Genomic DNA, 21,405 nt, shown 5'->3' on the forward strand with positions numbered 1-21,405 from the left:
AGTGGGGGGACTTGGCGGGCATTTAATGGCACTCTGGCTAACACCACTCGTGTTGGAAACACCACACATACACAAAAGAAAAGAAGTGATCAATTAACACTACAGGAAAGTATGCAATAAGGAGGGAGTCGCTATATGAAACACCAGCCCAGAGCGAGTACGGCCGCAACCACTCACTAAAAAAAACAACAACCACTTACAACTGTTAACAGATAGGAAATCAGAGCAGAGGGATCACTCTGAAACCGTTGTGATCGCATGCTTTACAGGCATGAATATTTAAGATAATTGATGAAAAAAACAAAAACAACAACCAACAAGGCAAAGCAGCAGTGGCAGACGTCCTCAGTGGACACAAACATATTTGCTGTGTCTCCTATCAACTATGGATCTCCCAGCAACCTATTGTGGCAGGTCTATGGTGGAAGGCCAAATTTAGCAGTACTGGAACCTCTCTCGATGAGGTGCATCAGAGCACAACACCCCACCATGTCTAACAGTTGGCAACAGACATGTGGCTGTCGGGAATCTAGAGGAAAAAGGCTGGAAGATGACTCATCAGACCAGATTACTTTCTTCCATTGCTCAAGACTTCAGGTTTTGAGCTCCTTGCACCGGGTTATGAGTCTTTGTGTGTTGGCCTTGCATACAAGCAATTTCTCAATGGCAGCCCTGCCATAAATAGCAGCTTTGTGAAGCTCATGATGTACAGTTTCTGTTGAGACTGTGTGACAGAGGTGTGACTCAATTCTGTGATCATTTTTGAGTCTGTATTTTTGTGGTGTTTATCATCTATCCTGTTAAGTGTCCGTCTGTCTGTCAGTGAGCTTCAACTTGCAACCACTGTTCCTCTTTGTCTGTGTTTGGCATATTGTCATTTTTGTGACTAATAAAAGATGAATATCATTGCAATTCATCACTGATTATTTGGCCTCTTTGGAACTATGTTAGTTGTGTCATGTTGCTTTGAAAACTCACACATAAAAGAGTGTCAGACCTCTTTTAGCTCACTAAGGTTAATGTAATTGACCTACACCTAACAGATGAATGAGATACAAAATATCTGATATTGAAAATATGACCAACCCCTTACCCCTCAGTAACAACAGTTTTCTTTTGATCTGAAACATAATCTGATATTACAGAGATTTTTTGGAAGACAGGCTTTGTTATTGTTCAAGCATCTGGTCTTAATTATTGAAGCGTCTACAACAGAAATATGTAAACGTTGCCATTGTGTTAAAACGCACGCGATTCGATCTGGCAGATGTGCTTTCAAAACCGTGCAGGAGTTCAAAGGGACAAACAGTTAAAAAAAAAAAAAGATAATGAAAGATAGATTCAATGTAACATTCCTGGTGAAATACATGGAAAACCTTTTCAGAACAGAATGTCCTCTGGGGAGGCAGGAACAAAAGTGTTAAGCACGTACAGGGTGAAAAAAAACCCCATACAAATACAACAGCCAACGTGAAATAAACATCTCAACCTGAATGTGCTGAGAGTGGAGGGGTATTTATATGCAGGAACACTTTGCTGAATTCCCATCCAGGGTCAGCTCAATCAGTTGATGGTGATTAAGTGGACTGCATCTGTTGACATTTTTAAACAAAAGCTCAAGAACAAACTTTTTACTCTTGCTTTTACCTAGATGCATTCCTGTTCCCTCTTTGATCTTTTTTCCTTGTTCTTTCTTTTTTCTATTGCTTACATATTTGCACTATTTGTTCTTTTCTTCTTTTCAATCTATTTGTTTTAAATTGCTTTCTCTCCATGAAGCACATTGCGTTGCTGCGTTGTGTACAAAATGTCCTATGAAGTTTGATTGAATGATTGATTGATTGCTTGCTTGACTGCAAGTGAAAGACTTACACTAAAAAAATACATGTACGGAGCCCCTAAAGTCCCGAAAAGTTATATTTTTTTTATCTTGTGCGCACAAGATTAAAAAATATCACCTTGTGCACACAAGATAAAAAAAATATCACTTTTCAGGACTTTAGGGGCTCCGTATTACACGTGACCCAAAGCCTTAAGTGCATGAATATAGCTGTCAGTACTACGTCAATCACATCCAGCTGAAATAGCTACGCGCTTCATGCAGATGTCCGACACTGGAAATACATATCGCACTGTAAAATAGCTGAACTTCATATGATCTTATGATTAGGAAAATGACTGACGCAACAGGCGCTTGGTATCTAAAGCTGCTGCCTCGGGCCTGAGTGTGATCCTGAGAGGATAGAGCATCTGAACCCCAAGGAACCCAGGGTCATTAGATAGCACAGTTTTCCCTTTTCACTAGGGACCGACTACAGGCGATTTCCCACGCTTGGAGTGTAACATGTTGTTGCCTCGCTCTCCCCGCTCCTGTCTCCCTCTCTGTCTCCGTCTCTCGCCCACTCGTCCGATATTGTACGCTCATCATGAACCCTCCCCTCGTTTCTCCTCTCCTTCCTTGTTTCCTCCTCTATTACGATAGCGTAAAGTATGTCAAATGCTGTTGAGTGTTTTGCCGGGGGGGGGGGGGTAGACGGAGATACCATGGGAGGAGAAGGACGCCCTTAGGGGATTAGTCCGTTAGTTCGAGGAGGTCCAGGCCGTGCTGAGGTGCGTCTGGCTTGGGGAGATGATGCTCACTCCTGTGGGAGATGCAGAGGAATGTGCACATTGGGTCATCTGCTGTAGATGTCCGCTTGTGTTGATGGTCGCCAAGGGGATCTGGCCTTATTTTTAGGAAATATACAGTACAGCATGTGTTGCCAGCACCTGGCTAATACTGTAGGTCTACATCTCAGAGTTCAGTCCAGCCATTCGCAATGAAATGTGGGTTTAAAGGGTGGGTTTAAATTATGCTCCATATATTTCCTCTTTTAGAACATTCTGCTCGATAGTGTTAAGATGTGACCTATATGATCGTGTTCGAGCTGTCCTTAAAGGTCAGATGTCAGCACAGAGAGAACAGGGAGGATTCTAATGTTCAGTTTTACGCACAGGCCTTCGGTGCCCCCTGGTGTTCTGAAACAAACCTACATTCAGGAGGTTCACAGCATGAATTTGCGGCTGAAAAATCGCAAATCGTGTGATGCTGTTGAGTCACCATGGAGCATAATCCCTAGGGAATGTTTCCAGCACCTTGCTGAATCCATGCCGCGAAGAATTCAGGCTGTTCTAGAGGGGTAGATAGGTGTACCTAATAAAGTGGTCAGTGAGTGTATATACATATACTCTTTAAACTTTACAAACAGCTTTGACATTAGACGTTTCCTAGACTTTATTTATTAAAATTTGCACTGTTGATTTCTCTTAATTGAATCATGATATTTGTCACTAAAATGCAATTGTGTTCATTGTGTATTTTATTGTTTCTATTTGGGTGCTGTCATGCTTGAGTTAGTAATTTAACATTTGAATGCTGATGTAAAGAGGAGGATTCAATGTTTTTTTCCACTATGAGATGATGTGATGCCCTAACAAGTAATTTAAAAGGAATTATGGGCACAAACACACTTATTATTATGGGATTATGGGTACTCAAAAACACCTGACTGAGACAAAATCAGTCTAAATTTTTGGTGTTTACCACAGTGAAAATTGGTGGAGAAAGACGTGCAGAGTAGAGGATCCCCATTAGAGTGATGCCAGTAGACTTATTTATCATTTATTTAGTAAAGCAGACATCTCCATGGCTTGGATTCTACATTATGTGGTTCTACACACTTGATTGGTCCAAGCAACTACCACATATAAATAGTAAAAAGGCAAGTAATCCTTTTCAAAAATAGGTCAAAAGTCAAAGGTACAAGATTTTAAAATTCAATTATCTGCCATTTGAGCATTTGGGTTGCCTGGACATCGCTTGCATACTTCCATCCTTTCTTCCATCCCCAGGGGAAAGTTGGGCCAGTATAATTATTATTATGTTATGTTATGTCAAATGTCTCCACTAGATGTCAGTGTAGTGTTAAACATTGTACCTTAAACACTGGTCCATCCCAGATACAGTAGTTCAATGTGGCTACTTCCAAAGAAAGGTCAAACTTTAATTCTTTAGTACTTCATTTCCAGCAATTCAGTGATTGTGTTGGCCATCCACACTACATTTTGAGAAGCATTGGTTTTGATGTTATATAGCATGTAGTATTGGGGTGAATGGGGTAATAGCCATTTTTTCAAAATAAATCTGTATTTATTTCAAACAGTAATTGCTATATTAGGTAGGTTGTTGGTATCCAACAAACATTTTCTGTAGCTAATACAGTTTTAGAAGTACAACCCATTTAAAAGTTGGTCTTTTGGCACAATTTACACTTACATTGTCCTTGTCAGTCCTTTCACTAGGGCCTCACCACCATGCAGGGGCAGACAGTTCCAGTGGCATAATGATATCTGCTATGCAATCTTAGGAAATACCACTTGAGCACACACGTGTGTTTGAAGTATGTAAAAGTAATTAGATGGGGGTAAGCCCCTGGGCTAGTGACATATTTTACCCCACAAACGCCATTTTGACAAAACTGCTTCACACAGCAGCTCAGGTACAAAGTTTATGACCTCATATTATGTCTTATACAGCCACTAATATATAATAAAGCCTCAAACATATCTATTACCATTTGGATACAAAATGATGACACCTTTAACATGATGAAATCACATAACGTAGCAGAAATCATGTATTTTGACCTGGCTGTCTCACCACTTTCTCCATGTGCTCTCTGCCATCACAGATTCAGGAAAATGAATTACTCTTCCTAAATCGATGATCACATGATTAATTTTGTGCATGGTTGCTTAGAAACAACGGGTGGCTCATCTTACCCGAACGCTCAACTTAGCCTGTTCTCCCCTATGCCATATGGTGACAGTTCCACCCACAGGACCATACAGTACCAGTATGCATATATTTCAGCACCGGTGGCCCCAGTGGGAAACAAACCCCTGGCCCTTGCCATGTCAAACCATTTAATGTGAATCCTGAGCATTCATGTGTGTTTAAAATCACTTGTGTTCTAACGTAAAAAAAAAAAAAATGGAGAATGGAGACACTGATTGATTAAGCAAATGATGAAAATTTACATGGTCCCATTCATTTAAGACTGTATCTTCGAAGCGGCTCTGTGTAGCTTCATTAAGAAATTTGACTAATATATTAATTTGATGATGCCTAGAACTGATTTCAAAACTCATTACATATCCAGACGACAATCTTTTGAAACAAAGAGAACCAAAAGTCAGAAGAGGCATAACATCTCCTTTCTATCTTCAAACAGAATTCTGGATCCTATTTTACTCTCGGAACACTTTATTAGTTATGAAAGCAAGATCAACTATATTATCAGTGCAGCCGTTGGCGCTGTAGTGGGGGGGGAATAGGGATACTGACTACCGAGGGCCCCAAGCTGAGGGAGGGCCCCTAAAGTGTTTGGACTGCAATGCCTTCTGTGGTCCTCAAGTGCATAAATATTTTATGCCGTTTTGTGTTTTGAAACAGGGTGTGGTTGAAATCTACAAAACTGCGAACAAATAAAACTTTCTTAAAAATATGATACAGCAAATATGATACAGCAGTCTGAGACAAACTGGAACAAGCAGTGGACTACTGGTGAAAGTTTGGTTATGACCCCCAAAAAATTGATCAGTAAACAAAGGTGTGGAGGTGTCTTTGAGAGGAAAGTGGAGGGGGGCCCGGAGTCACCCCCTGTGCATAGGACCCACAATTCCTAGCTATGCCCCTGTGTCATCATGGAAATAGCAGCAGCCCCTTCTTTCCATATTCATTTTTAGAAATCTTGCGCCTTGAACCTCCCCTGCAGCATTTCTCGCAGCATTTTCTCGCTTCCAAAACCGACATAACCGCCGCGCCCGCCAGATCCATCGGATAAAGGCGCCCGTGGGTTGCTATGGAGAGGGACGCGGCATTATGGGATGTTAATATGCAGCAGGTTCTGTGGACCAGCTGCTTTTCCCGCCTCACACCGGCTCCACTCTCCCCTGATGACATTTGAATACACAAACGAGACATCCAGCCACGTTTTGTTTTCCCCGCCGGTGAAACGCACTCGTAATTGCAATGCTTCACATTTTAAAGATATGGTAATCAGCGTTGATATGGATTACGGCATTATCTAAATGGAGGCTTTGGAGGTTTTACATAAGGCTTGCAGTCAGCTTTATTGTCATTTATTGCCCAAGGCCGATGGCTTGTGCAAACACATATGAGGCTATGATATAAGAACAAAGCTTTATGGCTGTCCGTGTTACGTTGACGCTCTCCCGTTGCTTCCCGTTTCCAAGAAAGCGCCGTCCCATTCACAGCCACCAGGAAACCGTTCTCGGCCGACGTGTGGGACAAAAGCGCCGAGCCGGCACCTACCGCCGCTTTATGACACAGCGCGGAGCCGTTGCCCAGGCGACGGGACTAACAGTGCCGCACTAGACCCGCTGCCCGAACGCCTCATATTAATGAGCAAACACACTCTCTCCCGTCGTCCTCTCTATCAGGAAATTGTGAATAATCAAACATGCAGACACTTTGGGTGTTTGCACGGTAAGCAAATGTCGTTTGATTGTGTGTTTTAAAATTAGAGGTTTTTAGTCCCCAACTGTATAGGAAATCCTTAGAAAACCCCGTGGCTTAGAATGCATTAATGATATTGATTAGCAGTGCTATTGGAATGCAAGTATGTGGCTTTGCTCAGCATCTGATGTGTGGATGTGAATATAGCAAAGTATTTTTGTTCAATAAAGTGAGGGCAAAACGTTTTTCAAATAATTTAGTTTATTTAGTCACGTAAAAAAGAACAACAGCGATATAAATACGATCATATATTGCACATTGGTTTTGTAAAAAAATACATACAACATATATATACACATACAGTGCAGACATGAACAAATAAATACCATAAATATTCAGACAGTACCCTACATGCCTGTGCAACAGTGTAAGACTTTGATGGAGGGACATTGCGCATCACAAGCACAAGAGTTTGCTTCATAGCAAAGAAACGTCCTCTTCTCCTCCTCCTCCATCTTGTTTGATTGTCACTCGCTCTGTTCCTGGGTCACACAAAAGGACTTTCCTCTCTTGACATTTCTATCAAAGCCCCGCCAGCAACAGTCCACTTAAGGCACCTCTCTCCCTCTCTCTCTCTCTTTCTTTAAACCTCTGCTTCTCCTTCTCTCGTCTCTCAGAGGAGACAGCCTCCGAACAATCCTCTCGACCCGCCGCCTCGATGGGGGGGGGGGTTGGGGGGGTCAGGGGGTCCTCCGCCTCGCGCCCCCCCCCCCCTACCGCGTCCGGCTTTTCGCGACGCAGCGCCTTCTCGACGCCTTAAGGCGATCGGCCCCCCTCCCCCCCCAAAAAAAACCCACACAATCCTCCCGTCTTCTCGTTGGAAGCCGCTTTTCACGCCTTCTTCTCCTCCTGCCGGGGCTGCTTGGCGCCGGCGTGGCGGACTAGATCCCTGTAGGCCGGGGAGCGGAGGAAGCGGGGGTAGCAGTCTTTGGCCATCAGCATGTAGATCTTGTGCTGGGCCTGGTCGAAGCAGGCGGGCGAGGGGGTCTGCATGTTGGCTTTGGTGATGTCACGGGTCTCGTGGTCGATGTTGACCTGGAGAGAGCGGCAAAGAGAGAGAGAAAACCAGATTAGCCTCGAGGTTTCTTGCACATCAAGCGGGAAATCAACGCTGTCTAGTTCGACGGGGCGTGTTCTCCAAATTCCAGGGGTTCCAGATCTAAGTTCAGGCGTCTCCTTTACCTCGCGGGGCGCCTCGCTGCCGATGAACTCGTCGTAGATCTTCTGGGCTTTGGCGGGCAGCTTGGCGGCGGACTTGGTGCCCCTGTAGTCCTCGCAGGCGAAGTAGAAGGCGATGTTCTCCTCGCTGAACTCGGACACCAGGAAAGCTGTGAAGGCGCACAGTCCGTCTGAGGAGAGAGAGAGGGAGAGAGAGAGAGAGAGAGAGAGAGGGATTAATTAAGGCAAACAAAGTGCCCGCAGGGACTGCATGTGTCTGTCCGCGTGTGTGTGTGTGTGCAGTATGTCTTTGTATTCGGTATTTATGTGTGTGTGTTTGTTCGTGCGCGTTTGCTTATGCGTTAAGATAAAAATAGGAAAGTCTAAAAATGGTTTCTTACATTTGCTTGTCAGGAGTTTTTCGAAGGATTCTTTCCATCGCAGGCATTCCTCTGGAGTGGCTCTGGAAAAAAGACACAGTGCCATTAGATTTAACCTTGCATTTCAATGAAAAATGTCAATACATGTACAGCATAGTCGTTTCTTTATTTAATACATATTTATGCATAAGGCTGGTAAGACTTACCTATTTTTGCCTATTTTGCAGCAAGATAAACTCCAATCAGGTTTCTGCAAAATGCTTCCCAGCCTTGCTTTCAGTTCCTTCGCCCTAGGAAAAAAACAAAAAACAGACAACAGGTCAGATAAATGTGGCACAGGACCTTGAATCGCTACTCAGTGAAAAAAAAAAAACCCTTTTACTGCCAGCTAGAATTAACATGCATCGTCTGCACAGTCTAAATTTAGCGTAACCTAAAACTGACATTCTCTTTCAGTTTCTCAAAAACAAAGTATACCCAAAGATATATATAAAAAAAAAAAAAAGCAGTGCCTCCATATAATTGTAATCCAAATCCCATGCCAAAACACATGCGTGGTGGAAATGCGTGGAGCTTCATGTACCTTTCCAAGCAGGAGGTAGGCAGAGATGCTAGTCCTTTGCACATAGCAGCAGCTGGTAGGTGGGTGGGCGGTTGGGTTATATATATATATATCCGTTTGGCAAAGCTCAGTCTGGAGAGAGATCAGCGGTGTGTCTGCAGTGAGGCAGAACAGAGGCTATATAGCCCTACCTCCGACGCATCACCGGCCCTCTCAGCCAATCACACTCCAGGGGGAGAGAGAGAGAGAGAGAGAGAGAGAGAGATAGTGAGAGAGAGATGATGAAGTCGGAAAAAGGGGGGAGGACGGGCAAGGACAAGGCTGGGAAATTACTGTCAAATGATAAAAGCCGCTGATATTCTACAGTGTGTCCTTTCTGAGCGTCCCTGAAATCACTCCAAAACAAATCTTTTAGGCTGTTTTGGCTCCAGCCTCTTCCCATAAAACACATTATTCACACATGAAAAACATAATAACATACATCTCCATCCAGTCTGTGTGTGTGTATGTGTGTGTTGGGCTCATGTGTGTGCACAGTATGACCGGACGACTGTCAACAAACCAATACACCAACAACATCCTGCGTTGTAAAAACCCCCTTGATGACGGGCCCCTTTGTCTACAGTTCATGATCCGGCTTTGGACACACAAAGAGGAGATAATTGGGGAAATAAGCAGGGCGATAAAGCGGCTCTCAGGTGGTAAACACAATTGCTCTCCACCTCTTTATCGGCCTGATAAAGGCATTCGTTCCGGGGGAATGATTCGGGGAAGGAAGCGCGGGATCCACTGTGCTTAATTATATTAACCAGATTGGATGCGCGGCCACTTACGAGAGACAATAAAGTCAGAGCGTGACTGCTTCCCATATGGCCAACTGCAGGTGAACTGCTCTGCTGCAACCGTTGCCTGTCTGTGAGTTGTTAGTCATAGCACTCATATTAAAGGGGCATTACTGTAAGTAGTCTCTGACTTTTACCGACCTTGGTGGCCTGTATTTGACATAAAAACAAGTCCGATTTTCAAAATAGAGAGGAGTAAGCTAGCTTATTAGAACAGGAACATCTAGTGAAGAGGTGATATATCACCATGCAAATTACTGGAATAATAACACTGCAAGTTTTTTTTTATTTTTCCCAATGTGAGGGATGCAGATACCTTGACATTGACATTAATTATTCCAAAAAAACCCCCAATAAAAATAAATTAGAATAACAATAATAACAGTAATAATAATAATATACATATATGCACACACATACAAACATATATACGCACATATACATACATACATACATGCATATATATATAAAAAAACATACATATATAATAATAGTAGTGATAATATAAAATGAAATACATTCATATATATCTATATATATATACATATACACACCCATACACATATACACACATACATCCACACTCAAACACACACACACCCACATCCTTAACTCCCCTCCCTGTGTGTCAACTTCCCTTTCTCCTTTCCCCCCCGTTTTCCGCATCAATCTTTATCGTAATCTAAATATAACTGAATAAAGAATGAGTGTAAATAAATAAAGAATGAGTGAATAATAACACTGCTTTATACTTTCTACTGTCTTTTTTTTTTTTTTTTTACTGGCCGGAAAGTGAAATCTCAGTTGAAGTAAAGTAACAAAAAGTAAAGAAGTGAGTCCACCATAAAGTGCATCTTCCACACCAACAACCACATTCAAAATCTTTATACCAAGCTCCATGTTTAGAATTAGTGTGTCCAGACAAGAACAGGTTAGATGCTACAATAATAACCGGGACCGAAGAAGACCGGAACCAACGCAGGAGCTGAAGCTTGAAATGTCTTCCAACTACTACTTTGAAAAAATGACAGAGGGAACGCTGTATTGTACACATTAGGTTACATAAGTATATAGCCATGAGCATTTCAAGGTGCTATGATGCAGGTCCAGTTTGGATCTATCACAGTCCTGTAGGGCTACGCTGAACTTAGCAATCAGCAATGTTAATGACAGCTTAACACTCCCCTCACATGAATGTTAAAGTTTGATTTTTAAATTTCAGTGGTTTCATTCAGTCAGTCCCCTAAGTGATTTCACAGTGATCACATTGATCAAGGAAGGTTTTGAGTCATTTTGATGAACAAAGATGGATTGTTCATAATACTCAGTAAGAGACTGTAGGAAAAAAAAAATCTGTAACGGCTTTACTGTATGTCAAGAAATCTTTCTGTTGGGGTCATGTATGGGTCATCCCATAATTCAATCTGAGCTCCCTTGCGCTGGCCGCTGTAGCTCAGAGCAACACATTATATACACTATGACACAGACAATCCCAGATGCTTGTTTTTCTTGATTGTGGCCATTGCTGTGGTGTTTTAGGCACTGGCCCAACACACTGTAATAATAAAGACACTCAGCTTCATATATTTCTTCTACCTTCTTATATTTATTCCAAACAAACCGCTGTTGTTAGGTAGGATTTTCTTTTCTGCTTATTTCATGGGTTGTCGATTCCATAGTTGCACAAATGGCACAACATCAATTTATTGAAGAAATGTTTTTTTGACCATGCCGTTCTTATGTTATGTCTTTATTAGACATAGGCGCTCACTTCTGGAACACTGACAGACTGAGGCATTAAAATGACTTACTTTGCGCTTCTACTTGTTAAATATCTGATATCATCTCCTTTTCTCTTTGACATCTTGCTAATTATTAAGCTTATAATTATCAGCTACCTTATATTATACTGTGCTTTGTTTATGCTATCTATCTTTTCATTTAAGTCTTAAAACTTAAAACGCACTTTTAGGCTAGCTTTCCTGTGATCCCGTCTTACCTTTTCCACACCTTTTGATTGTATTGTTTTATCTTATTTTTTATTGTTATGTTTTATTACTGTGATTGTTGTTTTATGTTTTTTTGCTTATATTGTTTTATTATTGTGTTATTGTTCTTAGTGTTTTTATGATTAACACCTCATGATTCCTGTTGTTTGCTTTTACCGTGTACACTTTGTAAGCCCTGTTTTGGAAAGGTGCTATAAATAAAGTTTATTATTATTATTATTATTATTATTATGTTCCCAGCACTTTTCCATCCAAAGTGACTCCCTTGGGTTGAATCACCATTGTATGGTATCAATTGGTGATATAGAGTAGCAAACCAGACTTTTATTTATATGAAAAAGTTGTGGATTATTAATTTAAAGTAATCTTGAAATAAAGCGCTATTATAATTATAAGATCATAAGCAATTTATATCAAATACTGTAAATCTAGCAGTGGGAAAGGGGACAAAATAATTACCCTTGAGACAGTTCAGTCCAGACCTAGGGATAACCTTGGACTAACAGCAGCTACTCATTTGTAGCTAATGATAAACTCATACTGATATTAAATTTGTCTACTTGGACATCTAACGGCATCTGTGATACACAAACACTCAGCAAGTACTCTGTGTACCGAGACCTGGCAGCGCTGATTAGGTTGAGTCAGCTAATGCGTGGTAGTGTATGGCTCAGACGGAGGGAAAAGACAACTACCTGAGGCTTACCTAACCTGTCCACGATCACAGTACTCAAGAGATTTAATTGTACCTTCTATTATCAGGAAATAAAAAGGCTTGTGGCGGCCTGAGAGGCCTTGGGGGGGGAACCCAGCCGCCCACTCACCTGCTAATACGCTCAAACACTCATTTCTGTGATGTCAGCACACATTCACGCGTCTATCGATCCACATGACAAAAGGCAGCGGAGAATAAAAGACTGAATGAAAAAGAACTGAACTTCCGTTGTATAATGCGCGCGATGAAAGCAAAAGGTTTCCGGAAGCTGGGGAATCACTGTCCTTGGGGCTGGCTGATGTAAAGAACACACACACACCCACCCACCCACACACACACACACACAGAAAACACTAGAAACCACTGATGATGAAAATGATGCACTATATAATGGCTGACAGGTAGGTCTTGTCACACTTCTTCTTCGCAGTCTGTAAAAGGACAATGGGTTTACAATAAGAAATATATGCATATTTTCCTGCTTTTGTACAATTCTCAAGTGTTTCAAGATCCAGAAATGATCAAATAAATTGTATTTATCACACCAGACAGGAACGTATTTAAAAGAGAGCTGTGACTGGGTCATGAGTGAATTTCCTAGAATCGCTTTGAGGCCAGCGTTACAAAAACACAGAGCTATAACTCGAGTGAGATGAAGAGGTGAGATTCTGATTTCAGGTTTGACTTCCAAGAAATCACGCGTCTCACAAACGGTGGCTGAATCGAATCTGAATCCTTATCTGAGGTCTGAGTCACAGAGACCCGCTCTGTGCGATCCGCTCTCCCTCCCAGACCAGACAGACCGCACACACACAAAGCGATGCCAACTGCTGCCTTGCTCGAACAAACGGCGCTATTCTGAATCGACTGTCACGCATATCACTTCCTATCTGCCGTAATTTCCCCCACGGCGTCTCCTGGGGATCGTATTCTGTAAGACCTTTAAAGAAACGCTTATTTGTAATAAACTCCCTGTCGAATGAACTGTGACAAGCTCTCAACTGGTTTACTGGTTGAGCATGTTTTTCAGTTGTACTTCACCCCTCTAGGAACCATGTCCTTACTGAGTAGTTTATGTAGCTCATCTTAAAGCCCCTATGTGTAGAATATTTGCTTTGATATATCATTCTCAAATTAATTTCGACAGCATAGCATAATGGCTGTAGAAAACTGAAACGCTATGTGTTGCTTTCTGGGTGTTTACAGTCCCACAGCGCCTAGCTAGCTGTGCAGCATCAACCGTTGCTGTAGTTGAAGTTACTACAGTGCTGAAATAATCAGGATAACCGCATCATTCACCAATGTATTGTCAAGAAGAATACATCCACTCTACTATACAGCTACGCTCCGGTAGGTTAGCTAGTAGCCTGTTAGCCAAAATATGTTGTTAGCATTGCCCAAAATGTAATAAATTCCACACCTTTTATGCAAAACTAATCGTACAACGTTGCAAGTATAATATTTTTTTGTCACGCATAGATTAGCGTGACCAGACACCCACTGCAAGACTGTAACAATGCATGAGCAGGCATCACTCGATCCCAGGTGAGAGCGCTATGTCGTAATTGCCCAAACTTAATAAATTCCACACCTGTTGCGCAAAACTGCTTTGCTAGCTTGTTGTAACTGAAATATTTGTTGACATATTTGTTGAAATATTTCAGTTACAACTAGCTAGCTAGCTGGCTACGAGTCGTCTTTGTGACAGTGATGTAAAACACTACCGCTAAGGGACTCAAGGGGTTGCCTAAGCCATCAAATTTCTAACTGGTAGCAGCTTTAAGATAAGGGAGTGTTTTATTGCATAATGAACAATATAACTTGCGTTAACGTAATGCTTCATAGTTGTTACTTTGTTAATAATTTGAGTTAAATTAATGGCTTGTTAAAAAAAAGATTACATTTAATTAGGGCTGCAACTAACGATTATTTTCATTGTCGATTAATCTGTAGATTATTTTCTCGATTAATCGATTAGTTGTTTGGTCTATAAAATGTCAGAAAATGGTGAAAAATGTCGATCAGTGTTTCCCAGAGTCCAAGATGACGTCCTCAAATGTCTTGTTTTGTTCACAACCCAAAGATATTCAGTTTACTGTCATAGAGGAGTAAAGAAACCAGAAAATATTCACATTTAAGAAGCTGGAATCAGAGAATTTTGACGTATTTTTCTTAAAATCAATCAATTAACCAGTTTGCTGTTTGCTCTCTTTCTTCCCAATGTCCCTGAGAAACCTGAACACAATTTTATCTTGAATGTTTCATGTTAGGATATTGAACAACAGCAGAAGAAATGCACCGGCGAGGAATCCTGATAAACCAGAAGTGACATTTACCTGTACGAGTGCGTTTCAAATAAAAGGTCATATCTCACCTCTGGGACAGAATCAGGGCTGAGGCCAGTTTAGGACAGCCACGTCTCTGGGCCTTGCTTTACCTTAGCCTGCACAAGGCACCTACAATACTATCCGCATCATTTGCAGTTGGACTAAGCCCTTTTACCTTACGCTACCTGAAATTGGAAGTCCTTTTGATGAAGCTCCATGAAGACCTTTCAGAGCCCAGTTCCATTTCGTCTCAGCTGATAGAGAGAAAGCTCATCTTCAGCTCAGTGTGCGACTTTCACAAAGAAGAAGAGATGAAGGGACTGAGGTGACGGATTCAGCCTCTCCTCGGAGGATGCTGCTATGCCGCCCTCCTTGACATATTGTCGCCAAAGAGATAATGACAAATGAGATCAGGTCCTGGATACTTTACTCTCACCCCACACTGGGAAACAGGAGAGCAGCCGGGGACAATGACACCACCGGCAGGTGTTAACAGTGGATTATTTGATAGTAAATTAGACCCTGCTGGCAACTTATTATTCGGCCATCAGTTCCTCCTAGGTCAAGAGCTTCAATTAGCATAATAAGTAGGGCAAGGAGTGAAGGAAAGCTGCACCACATAATCAGATACAGTAAGCAATTTAAGAACCAGGATTATAATGTAGTACCCTTGTGCAATTACAATCCAATCTCTGTGTGAGGGAAGTAATCCGCCAAGCAAATAAGGCGCCCTTGAGCAAGGCACTCAAGATGTGACCTGCTCCAGTGGAGCCACATTAGAAAACTGGTTGAACAGTGCAGACCCTACTGCCTAAACTACACAGCATGAGTAACATTTGCGTATCCAAACTTCTTGTGGCCCAGTTAAGCTGCTACACCAGGTCAGTTCTTGTTCCGCCTGCGGTTCCACCTTTCTACATTTTACCTATGTGTAAGTGTAACACAATTATCTAGTTTTGCTTATTTTTCCATAAACAAGTCAAGTTGTACCATTAATATACCATGTAGGGTACTTATGTCCCTTTTTGAGAGTGTAGGTGTACTGTAGCCAAATAGGAGGCTTCTCAGTGGCTATCCATAGATAACTTCATCTCCAACATTTATTCCAGTGACAGTGGTTTATGTATCCTCTGTTTTGTTAACTGACACGGTGATGAATGACTATAGTTGCAGCTCCTGTCCGGCTCCGGCAGCAGATCCGGCAGCAGGCTAAAGTAAATGTCTGCGTATCTGACCTGACCCTTCTTTACACACACGGACGGAACAGAAACGCATCCGGTGTAGCCGACCGGAAGCTCAGAGTAATCAGAGTCAGAATCGGAGTCAGGAATAGGCCTTGATGTGTGCAACGTGATTATCGATTATCGCGCAGTAAATACAACTACATGATAAATATGGACATGCTTTCCTGCAGTCTTGTTGTGAATAGCCAAAGATGGGATGACGATATGGTGAAATGAATCATATTTGAGAAACAATGCTGTAACCGGTGTTTGTGCCCGCCTGCCTGCCTATCTGTCCGTCTGTTTGTGCATGTGTACGAGGAAGAAAACAGAAAATTAAATCCAAAAAAACATTTCAGTCTCAGGTCAATGCCACAGGAAGTGTCTGTAATGTTTCCCGGCATCGCAACTCCTCCTCTGTTTGTTTGTTTATTTCTGAAGGTCCCTCCGAGCGGTGACTCAGTAGCGGGAAGGAACAGCTGAAAGCCCGGTTAAGTGAATGAATGAAAACATTACTGTGAGATTCTTTTTCATTGGATCTGGCTTAGATAAGACTTGAATGTTTCAAATATTAAACCGAACAAAAAGGGACGAATGATTGATTTAGCTTCTCTTGATAGTGACGTTTTTATTTGTTTGTTGATGGGTATTATCAAGTAGTGTATATGTTAATATGATACCTAAATATAATCTGCCTTCCTACTCTAAAAGTATCAAACAGGTTGATAATCCTCCTTGATTACTGAATGGCATCAGTCTTATGTTAGACTATACAGGCTCCTGTGAAGACGCTTCATTTGGTGTGATTATTCTGTGTGTGTGTATTCCAACATCACACTTTAAGAATAATTCAAACAAAGTGCAGGGATTTGTGCTTGAAAAAAAAAAAAGTCATGTTCTTTTCATATGAACCCCTCAACATGTGTCAAGTGGACCCATTTGCTCTCTGGGGGAGTGTGTCTGGCAGTGTGGATGCGAGAGCCTCAGGTTGCTCATCTGTCTGATGGTCCTCCGGGGAGGAGAGGAGCAGCCTGCCTTGGGCCCGGCCAGCTGCTCGCCGTGGCTGTTAAACAATAACCACTGGAGTGTGTCCCCCCTGGGCAACACAATGTACCACATCCTCTCCCCCGGGGGGCCGCTCGCACAGAGGTCAGGCGAGCCCGCAATATGCAAAGTGTCCTGAGATTTAAAGTGGTAATCCGTGAAATCCTTGGTGCTCGGCGCGCTCGTTTCAGCACAGCGCTTCCCAGAGATCACCTGTCAGACAAACAGCGTCAATCAAACATCTACAGTGTTTCTATAGTTGCCGCTCTTCTCTTTGTCAGTTCAGCCATGCTGGCTATCGCAGCTCATGCGAACTACTGCAGTTCTTCTTCTAGTTATTCTGAACAAACCGGAAACGAAAGAACGCATCACTATGTGTGCGATCCAGAAAATTTTCCCGTGAAAGAGCTACCAGGCACCAGGTGTTTAGAACAGCAAATGTAAAAGCTTTCATGAACTGGATACAGTTCATGAAACACAGTACTGTGCAAAAGTCTTAGGCATATGTCAAAGAAATCCATAAAGCGAAGATGCTGTCAAAACTAATGAAATGAAAAGTTTCTGAATATCAAAAATTTACAATAAACAGCAGTTTACTGACACACTAATGCAGAAAACAAATAAACATCTAAGACTTCTAAGAAATTTATATAAAAAATCTACGGTGCCTAAGACTTTTGCACAGTACTGTAGGTTGAATCACGATATACGGTATATCAATCAGCAACATAGACATGTATTTATATGAAAATGTTGCATGTTATTAGTTCACGTGTGAGAAAAGCGTGAAAATGTCATGTTGAGAAAATAGCCATTAACGTTTTTTTTTAGCTAATTTTGTGCTTAGTGTACACAGCTGGTATAAAAACATAGAACTATTTTATGAAACTACAGTAGTTAAGCAAAATAGAATATTATCTATCTACATAAAGTTGACCAATCCAGCCAAAGTTGCATTTTTCACCTGTGCTGCCTCACCTTGGCCCTGACCTTTTTGTTGCTTCTGTTACTACAGTATGTGCCCTGTGTGTGAATGTTGGTGTGTACACAACTAGCAACATAATAATAGTCACTTCTCACTATTTCTGATTTTGAAATACACTCTTCAGTATTTTTAATTATTTAAGAATATGTTGGGAGACCTAATGATGCCACACTCTATTGTCACTGCATCAGTTCTGACTTAATTAGTGTTGACGTGTTTGCGTGTGCATCGATGTGTTGCACTGATGTGTTTGCACGTGTGCGCACGTGCCTGCCTGTGCTTGCACGTGCCTGCTTTTTTGTATAAGCATTCTCGAAGCTCTTTAAAGTTTGACTCCCACAGTATGGAGATTCTAATATAATTGAGTGGATTAAAACAAAGCATTTAAAGAGAGTGTGTGTGTGTGTGTGTGTGAAGTGATTGTGATAGGAGGGAGGCAGGGGGGCTATTGAACTGTGCTAAAACCGAATAAAATACAACTGGAGCTTCACTAAGAGGCCAATTCATTGATCACTGCGCCCCTTGTGAGGCTCACTCCAACAAAACCATTACCCGCAGTTAAATGCCTGCTAGACGTAGGCGGTCCTTTACCAGTCAAGCTCAGACTGGGGAAATCACTGATTAACTTGACACTGAATGGCTTTGTTTATCTCCCGTACCCCAGTGGGAGGCTTGCGAAACGCCGGGCTCGCTACATGCAACAGGACTGATATTTGACTCTCTCGTCAACACCTCCCAGACACAGTACGAATGTCCCCGCTGCCTTGGAGATCATAACAAACAATAAGCAATGTCAATATCTGGGAGCGGCGGGTACTGTTGTTCTCAGAGACTGTTGTTTGTGACTGCGAATGAGGAGCGATGCGCGCCACGTTCCGCTTCCCCCGTGGGAATCGGGTTCGATACGGACTGGGAGGGGGGAGAGAGAGAGAGATCTACATAGAGGTGTTGTGTTGAAATGATGTTAATATGCAAACGCTGATCTTGGTGCAGTGGTTTTCAACACGTTTGTGCCAGTAAAGCATGTTGAATTGGGCTGAATTGCATTGAATTGGGCTGAATTGCATTGAAATGAATGAACTGTGTTGGACTGCACTGATTTTAACTGAATTGTGAGATATATATATAGAGGCTGTAATTGGGAGGTCTCATTTTGCGTCATTTTCTGTGCCATATTTGCATCTTTGACATTTGGTGTGTAGTCCAAAAAATATGAATGGGCTTTTAGAAAATGGAAAAATATATGAATGAGATATGCTACATTTTGTTCCAGAGGTTAAAATAGATCCACCCGCATTACCTCTGTGAATTTTAATAGTTACGTTTAATAGCGATCTTTGCTAACGAAATGCTAATCATCGGGAGAAAGCAACTAGCACTGATGTATTGCTTCCTTTACACACACATTTTGTTGCCAGAGCTTGAGCTTCTTGCTGTGTTGTACATTCAAATTACTAACATTTTCATTTCATTGCATTGAATTGTTATTATAGCTGTTATTGTTCATATATGTTTAGCTAATCATGTCAAACCGCCAGATAGCTAGCTAACGACTGTTGCAGTCTCCGTTCCCGAATGATTAGCATTTCGCACAATCAATATAAAAAGTAACCAAAGGACAAAAAGTCATAAATGTGATGTTAGCTCAAGTATGTTATTCCATGGAACAAAATGTAGTATAGCTTGTAAGCTTTGTGTAGCACAGAATTTCCTTTTTTTGGCATTTCTTGCAAATACTAGGGATTCTGGACTACACATCAAATGGCCGAAATGCCATTTACAGCCTACAAGTGAGTAAGAGAGAAGAAAAGATTTTCTGCTGTGGTGTCCTATTAAATGCATTTATTTGAAATTCAGGGCATCATTGTAAAACAGAGACTATCCCGTGTTTGTTTTTATCCCTCTGCCGCTGTTGTTGTTTGTCTCTGAGCCGAACAGGACGAGCAATCAACCGTCCTTCCCTATCCTCCGCCTGATCCATAGTCACGGCAGCAATGCACCATGGGTATCGTGTTTACTATTGATTAAAGGTATCAGAGAGCAGAGGGACAGAGAGGGAGGGAGAAACAGAGAAAAAGGGTGAAAGAGAGAGAGACTGAGAGGGATAGAGGGAGAAGGAGCAGTAGAGTAATACTGACACTAATACCACCCCCATCGCTGATGACACGTAAAAACCTTGTAACTCCAAATTTGTTGATTTTCATTCTATCACCTTCAGCTGCTCCTCTATGGGTTGAGAAAGCTCCACCACCCTTGCTGCTTATGAAACCCTCAAAAGCCATCGGATAAAACTACTTCCTGAAATTTTCTTTGGAGATACAAGGTTTTCACTGTCTATGCTAGACAGATTCAACAGATTCAGCTTGTGTAATCCCTTATTTGTAAAGTAGTGCATGTGTCAGTAACCCATTTAGTTTACCAAAGAGCGTTGGCAGTGTAGCACACCGAGGCAGCCTCAGCATTGATAACCTCCATCCGCTTTAACAGGGACACAACACCTACATTAGTGTTACGCTCGCTCTCTTTCACAATATATTACGCCAAATGACACTTTTGTAACCGCGGAGAAGTAACGCCTTCCCTTTCATCATCATCAGCCCAGGCTAGAGTAGTAATCACCGCCACAGCGAGATCTGTCTGTCATCCGCTGTCTACTGGCCCAGATAGGGCAGAGTGTTGTGTCTGCCGAGCACAACGCTGTCCCACATTCTCCCCCCCCCGCGCTCTCTTCATTCCCTCAGTGACTAAACACATCGACAACAACAAGGAAGTTAATGGATGTGCCGCGGTGGGCGACACCATCCCACTGGTGCCCCACATAACTAGAAAAGGGCACGGGGGCCCTCGTGAGCGGCGCCGCTGCCGGGGGCGGGTGGAGGAAGAGTGGCGTGCATGTTTGACAGCTGCTTTGTTTTTAGTTTTTCCTTGTGTGTGTGTGTGTTTTTTTAAGATGTAGAGCAGGGCTCCTCCGCAGGGTTAAATGCACTTTTGGTGACTCATTTTATCGCTTATGAACCGAGTTGCAACATCAAATTTAGACGTCAAGTTTTGGATGTAAAGTGAAGTTTGGTATTGTTCATTTCCATTTCAGTTTAATTTCATACCTGCTACAGTTATTACAGGGTTGGAAGTCTGGAAATGTATGGGAAAAGATTTGGGTATTTTCCAAATTGAAAAGTTTGGAAATCGCATGGAAAAGTTTGTAAAATTATGGAAAAATATTGTTATAATATCCAGATGTACATGCAACTACACATTTTCGTTTACACCCCTGTCATCTCAAATATTCTGGTATTTGTCACTGTGAAGAATAACCTTCATCATCCATGGAGTGATATGGCAGTTAGTAGGGACAAAACGACTATCTATCTAACTTGTATTGAAGACCCAAAACCTTCAAATCAAATCAAGAAAATACGATCTGGAAAAAGTATGGAATTTTGAAACTGAAACCCTGTTTTTAGAGTATAGATGATTGATTGAAGAGAGGTTGGCTACCTGCCAAAGTGGCTAATGGATAACAGACTTCACAAAAAAAAACAAAAAAGCATTATTTTCATGAATTCACTCATTCAAATGT

At 41.9% G+C, this 21,405-nt stretch overlaps 1 protein-coding gene across 1 annotated transcript; it reads right to left on the reverse strand.

Moving 5' to 3' along the window:
- Positions 1-7,411: 7,411 nt before the first annotated feature.
- On the reverse strand, positions 7,412-8,745 carry rgs16 (regulator of G protein signaling 16). Its single transcript, XM_071512945.1, has 5 exons — positions 8,702-8,745; positions 8,325-8,408; positions 8,140-8,201; positions 7,763-7,929; positions 7,412-7,615 (listed from the first exon to the last, which is right to left on the reverse strand). Exons 1-5 carry the CDS (start codon positions 8,743-8,745, stop codon positions 7,412-7,414), a joined length of 561 nt encoding a protein of 186 aa, XP_071369046.1.
- Between the last annotated feature and the right edge of the window lie 12,660 nt (positions 8,746-21,405).

The sequence above is a fragment of the Centroberyx affinis genome, unplaced genomic scaffold (genome assembly GCF_046629955.1).
Source record: "Centroberyx affinis isolate AG114_WGS23_722 - 3 ecotype Tasmania unplaced genomic scaffold, CSIRO-AGI_Caff_v1 ptg006652l_1, whole genome shotgun sequence".
NCBI lineage: Eukaryota > Metazoa > Chordata > Actinopteri > Beryciformes > Berycidae > Centroberyx > Centroberyx affinis.

What these genes read in the sequence shown, in the direction of transcription:
- rgs16 (XM_071512945.1), bottom strand. Translation starts at nt 8,745, where the DNA reads ATGTGCAAAGGACTAGCATCTCTGCCTACCTCCTGCTTGGAAAG. An exon ending in AAAACTCCTGACAAGCAAAT is followed by an intron (nt 7,930 to 8,139) that starts GTAAGAAACCAT and finishes CTCTCTCCTCAG; the next exon opens with ACGGACTGTGCGCCTTCACA. An exon ending in GCAGCGAGGCGCCCCGCGAG is followed by an intron (nt 7,616 to 7,762) that starts GTAAAGGAGACG and finishes CGCTCTCTCCAG; the next exon opens with GTCAACATCGACCACGAGAC.